Source organism: Borostomias antarcticus (genome assembly GCF_949987555.1).
Source record: "Borostomias antarcticus genome assembly, chromosome: 19".
NCBI classification, from domain to species: domain Eukaryota; kingdom Metazoa; phylum Chordata; class Actinopteri; order Stomiiformes; family Stomiidae; genus Borostomias; species Borostomias antarcticus.
This window is the reverse complement of record NC_140252.1, coordinates 16574100-16580213: the sequence shown is the minus strand read 5'-3', so window position 1 is coordinate 16580213 and position 6114 is coordinate 16574100. Positions and strand designations below refer to the sequence as shown.

Sequence of the window (6114 nt, the reverse complement as noted above, 5' to 3'; positions counted from 1 at the left end):
TATCTCTGTACCCCCAGCCTCTATCAGGTCCAGTTAGCCTGTATCTCTGTACCCCCAGCCTCTATCAGGTCCAGTTAGCCTGTATCTCTGTACCCCCAGCCTCTATCAGATCTACTCAGCCTGTATCTCTGTACCCCCAGCCTCTATCAGGTCCAGTTAGCCTGTATCTCTGTACCCCCAGCCTCTATCAGATCTACTCAGCCTGTATCTCTGTACCCCCAGCCTCTATTAGGACCAGTTAGCCTATATCTCTGTACCCCCAGCCTCTATTAGGACCAGTTAGCCTGTATCTCTGTACCCCCAGCCTCTATCAGGTCCAGTTAGCCTGTATCTCTGTACCCCCAGCCTCTATTAGGACCAGTTAGCCTGTATCTCTGTACCCCCAGCCTCTATCAGGTCCAGTTAGCCTGTATCTCTGTACCCCCAGCCTCTATCAGGTCCAGTTAGCCTGTATCTCTGTACCCCCAGCCTCTATTAGGTCCAGTTAGCCTGTATCTCTGTACCCCCAGCCTCTATCAAATCTACTCAGCCTGTATCTCTGTACCCCCAGCCTCTATTAGATCCAGTTAAACTGTATCTCTGTACCCCTGTATCTCTGCACTCCAGTCTCTATCAGATCCAGTCAAGTCAAATCAAATCAGACTTTATTTGTACAGCACATTTCATACACAGAGGCAACACAATGCGCTTTACAGAGAGCAATGGGGGGGATGGACATAGATCCTACCCCTACATTTTACAGAGGGAAGCAAAGAAAAAAAAACTCTTAAAAATTCTGTCGGCCAATTAAAACTGTAAAACTGTAATTTACAAAGAAATGTAAAAATCTTAAAAATTCTTCCCTGACCTCAATCAACGAGACGACCGAGCAAACTCCCGTGAAATAGCCTGGTCAGCCCGTGTCTCGGTGTACCCCAGCCTCTAGGTGCGGGCGACTACCTGGAGATGGCCGGGGTCTTCGACACGGTCCTCATCCGCCGCGTCCCCATGCTGACCCTGGCTCTGAAGGACCAGGCCCGGCGCTTCATCACGCTCATAGACAACTTCTACGACAACAAGGTACCGGTCCGGTAGCGCGACGCGCCACAGGCGGCTCATTCCTCCACCGGACCCTCCGGGGGGGAAGGCTTTGCTGGACACCATTTTGGAAAAGGGGCGGGCACTTTCAAAAAATGCTTAGCAGGTGATCGGATGAAAGGTCACTGTCTGTCACGGTGCCATGTCAGCGTTTCTCGCTGTCGTCACGCTTAATACACGCCCACAGCTGCCGGTAGTCCCTCCTAAATTTCCTCGGGCACTAACGGATTTATTTTGAGCCTTTCCAGACTGATGTGTGCGAGCGTTTGAGATCAGGACGGTCTCTCAAGTGTTTGCGTCGATTCCATTGGATTTCCACCATCAGAAATTATTTCGGATCATTTCGAAGGATAATTGAATGCTATTAAAAGACCTTCTCTCTCATTTCCTCTCTCTCCTATCCAATCTCCTCTCCCTGAAAACACCCCATGCCCACTGTTGTTCACTCCAGGTCAGGGTGATCTTGCTGGCCGACGCCCCTCTGGAGCGGCTGTTCGTCCACTCCGGGGGGGAGGATGAGCGCGATCGGCAGCTGCTGGACGACCTGGGCCTTAGCGGGGTATGACCACGGTTCCACCGCAATGAGACCGCAACACCACCGGAAACTGTGATCTATAGAATTCACTGTGATCTATAGAATTCACTGTGATCTATAGAATTCACTGTGATCTATAGAATCCACTGTGATCTATAGAATTCACTGAGATCTATAGAATTCACTGTGATCTATAGAGTTCACCGTGATCTATAGAATTCACCGTGATCTATAGAATTCACTGTGATCCATAGAATTCACTGTGATCTATAGAATTCACCGTGATCTATAGAATTCACCGTGATCTATAGAATTCACTGTGATCTATAAAATTCACTGTGATCTATAGAATTCACCGTGATCTATAGAATTCACTGTGATCTATAGAATTCACTGTGATCTATAGAATTCACTGTGATCCATAGAATTCACTGTGATCCATAGAATTCACTGTGATCTATAGAATTCACTGTGATCTATAGAATTCACTGTGATCTATAGAATTCACCGTGATCTATAGAATTCACTGTGATCCATATAATTCACTGTGATCTATAGAATTCACTGTGATCTATAGAATTCACTGTGATCTATAGAATTCACCGTGATCCATAGAATTCACTGTGATCTATAGAATTCACTGTGATCTATAGAATTCACCGTGATCAATAGAATTCACTGTGATCTATAGAATTCACTGTGATCTATAGAATTCACTGTGATCTATAGAATTCACTGTGATCTATAGAATTCACTGTGATCTATAGAATGACACCGAAAAGTAGCTTCTAACAACAAGCCCTCCGGGCAACACACAAACGCACACCACATTAGAGTACCATGTTATATTGGCGGTCAAGGTTGTGTTAATCCTTGTATTTGCAGGTTGTGCACAACATCATGGTTGCTGTCATGGTTGTGCTAGCTAACCCCAGTGTGTGGTTATGGTGCTGTGATAAACCTACAGTAGTATTTGTGGTCATGTCTGTGTTAACCCCTGTGTATGGTTGTGGTCGACGTTGTGTTAACCCCAGTGGTTGTGGCCCTGTGATAAACCACAGTGTGTGGTTGTGGTCGAGGTTGTGCTAACCATGTTGTGCGGTTGTGGTCGAGGTTGTGCTAACCCTGTTGTGCGGTTGTGGTCGAGGTTGTGCTAACCCTGTTGTGCGGTTGTGGTCGAGGTTGTGCTAACCCTGTTGTGCGGTTGTGGTCGAGGTTGTGCTAACCCTGTTGTGCGGTTGTGGTCGAGGTTGTGCTAACCCTGTTGTGCGGTTGTGGTCGAGGTTGTGTTAACCCTGTTGTGCGGTTGTGGTCGAGGTTGTGCTGACCCTGTTGTGCGGTTGTGGTCGAGGTTGTGTTAACCCTGTTGTGCGGTTGTGGTCGAGGTTGTGCTAACCATGTTGTGCGGTTGTGGTCGAGGTTGTGCTAACCCTGTTGTGCGGTTGTGGTCGAGGTTGTGCCAACCAGGTTGTGGTCTTGTGTTAACCCTGTTGTGCGGTTGTGGTCGAGGTTGTGCCAACCAGGTTGTGGTTTTGTGATAAACCCCAGTGTGTAGTTGTGGTCGAGGTTGTGCTAACCCTGTTGTGCGGTTGTGGTCCTGTGATAAACCCCAGTGTGTAGTTGTGGTCGAGGTTGTGCTAACCCTGTTGTGCGGTTGTGGTCGAGGTTGTGTTAACCCTGTTGTGCGGTTGTGGTCGAGGTTGTGTTAACCCTGTTGTGCGGTTGTGGTCGAGGTTGTGCTAACCCTGTTGTGCGGTTGTGGTCCTGTGATAAACCCCAGTGTGTAGTTGTGGTCGAGGTTGTGCTAACCCTCTTGTGCGGTTGTGGTCGAGGTTGTGCTAACCCTGTTGTGCGGTTGTGGTCGAGGTTGTGCTAACCCTTTTGTGCGGTTGTGGTCGAGGTTGTGCTAACCATGTTGTGCGGTTGTGGTCCTGTGTTTCCCAGGATGCAGCGGAGCATCTCACTCTGTTCACGGGGGAGGAGGAGATCTTCGCTTTCCAGAGGACCGTCTCCAGACTGACGGAGATGCAGACAGAGATGTACTGGAGCCAGGGAGACCGCAGCAGCAGACAGAGCCACAATAACTATGATCCCATACCTCCTTTCGGTATATAGAACTACAATAACCATGATACATACACCCCAGGACTACAATAAACATGCAGGGTGTTTTTTCTCATGTTGGGATGCGATGTACCTCATAAGCAGTCGAAATGCCTCACAAAACACAGTTAGGGCGTGAGCTACAGACCCACACTCCTCATGAATCCTACTGAAAATGTAACACAGTGTATTTATAATTCGCCATATCAGAATCCTCATCACAGGTGTCCTTCTCGGTGGAGAACTAGCAACCCCTAGTGGTGTGCTATGGAACAACACCCTTTCATCAGATTATAAGAAGGGTCCAGAGGTTCTCCCAATACTGAAACACACAGGGCTTATTTCTAAAATATGTAAGGCATGAGTAGTCACAGCACTGTGTTATTTTCATTATAGGTTCTAAACTTGTGAGACTAGAATTAGGATCTAGGCAATCTATGTGTGCTGACACTGTCTCAAGATGGAGACTGTATCAAGATGGAGAATGTATCTGCCCTACTGTACAAATGCTAAATGCTATGCATAAAGTGTTATGAGTTCCTGTTATAAAGTGTTCAAATGACCTCTTGTGTATATGGCACAATTTATATGCTGAAAATATTTTTGAGACAACGGACGATTTATGAGGCCATAAAACTGTTTGTCTGGGTTTTGCTCGTGCTTCAAAACACTGTAAGATACTGTACACACGGTGGTTGAGTTTTCCCGAGTCATAACGAGTTATAAGCACTATGGCCCATTGAAATCAACAAATTCAGATTCAGGGGCTGGAGCCAGGCTAACTTTCCACCCTTTTCCCTGGTGTGCGTCTGTGCACTCTTCCATGGATTTAAAGGCACATGATAGGTGTAAGTGCACCTATGAACGCCTATTCTATGGTCTTAGATCCATGTGGAAGAGTGTGTAAGTGTGCAGGGATTCCGAGAGTTTATCAAGGGATGATTTTACCTGTGATAACTTTTAGAGACTATAGAACTGTCATTCTAGATCTCTACCACTGGATGGCGCTGGAGGGCAACTGATGATGGAGAGGTTTGTTATTGCGTCCATCCAGAGATGAGGTCATTTTTGAGGACCACGAGACGCCTCTCCTGCTGGGGATCCAGCCCCAGTTACAGCCCCAGTTCTAGCCCCAGCCCCAGTTCTCGCTCCAGCACCCGTTCTAGCCGCAGCTCCAGACACAACTCCAGACCCAGATCTAGCCCCAGCTCCAGACCTAGCCCCAGAATTAGGCCCAGACCCTCTAGTGCCAGTACACCTACCTAACCCCATGGCGTTTCACCACTGTGTCCAGAGACCTCTGGTAAGCCTGTTCTCATTTTATTAAAAGATGGTGGGAGTAATGTTTACATGCAGGTTTACAGTGAGGGGGGGGGGGCTACATCCTGTTTGGTGTTTCTCATCATACTGCATGGAGTGGAGTGTTTGCGTTAATAGCTGGTCCCCAGTGTCCAGACTCAGTGGTGTGTGTGTGCGTGTGTGTGCTAACCCACCCGAGCAGGCATGTACATGAATTCATATTCCTGCGTTTTGTCGCGTATGCGTGTGTCCCTGGTGTGCGTCTAGTCTCGTCTGTCGAATGTGTTAAGTAAGTTTGTTAGCTGTGAGACCTAATCTCTCCCACCATAACTCTCAATTAAGGCAGAATCAATCGCGGTCTATTCCGAGGCGTCTAATCCAATCAGGACGCTGCTCTGTTTGGGAAAACATCAGAGACAAACAGAGATGGCCGTCCTCCTTTGTGAGCGTCTTAATTGGATGATTCATGGTTGGCACTGAGGGGCAGACTCAGTCCTCTTAGCGCTCAGCGCCATGGCCAGGGAACGAGCCAGGGAGGAGAGGGTGTGTGTGTGTGAGGGTGTGTGCGTGCGGGTGAGAGGGTTTTGAGGGGAGGTAAGGACGTTGAAGGGAAGGTTTTCAGGGGTGGTGTGTGACCCCCTGCGGAGATGAGCAGGGCTGAGCAGAAAGATGGAGGGAGAGGGTAGGAGCAGGACTTTGATTAACCGTGCGTCCTTTTTTAACTGTGTATGCTCTGTGCTTTTTACCATTTACTTGTGTCTTTTGCCATTTTAGGAAGCCCTTTTTAATAATACCTTGGCCAGGGACGACGGGTGAAAATGAGCCTTTTGGCTAAATCTGGCGTGTTTACAATTTTGTTGTTGGATTAAAATGCACTGTCCCTTCTTAAATAAACTGAACTGAACTGAACTTGAGGTAGGGTGAGGTTAGGAGAGGAAGTCAGAGCGGGCATGTGAGGGAGGGAGGGAGGGAGGGAGGGAGGGAGGGAGGGAGGGTGAGGTTAGGACAGGACGCCAGAGTGGTCGAGGGAGACGCTATTGTGATGGTGCAGTTATTCAATTAGGGTCACAGTGTTCTCTGTGATACAAACCTCACTTTGG

The 6114-nt window shown here is 48.0% G+C and overlaps 1 protein-coding gene across 1 annotated transcript in view; it reads left to right on the top strand.

Annotated features, from left to right (window-relative positions):
• The window catches only part of afg1lb (AFG1 like ATPase b), a gene marked incomplete at both ends in the record, with an annotated part of 32076 nt that extends 28349 nt beyond the window's left edge, over positions 1 to 3727 (top strand). Inside the window, 3 exons of the mRNA XM_084454032.1 lie at positions 919 to 1059; positions 1529 to 1636; positions 3557 to 3727. Of these exons, the coding sequence (XP_084310158.1) occupies positions 919 to 1059; positions 1529 to 1636; positions 3557 to 3727 (420 nt within the window). The remainder of the gene's footprint in view (positions 1 to 918; positions 1060 to 1528; positions 1637 to 3556) is intronic.
• Between the last annotated feature and the right edge of the window lie 2387 nt (positions 3728 to 6114).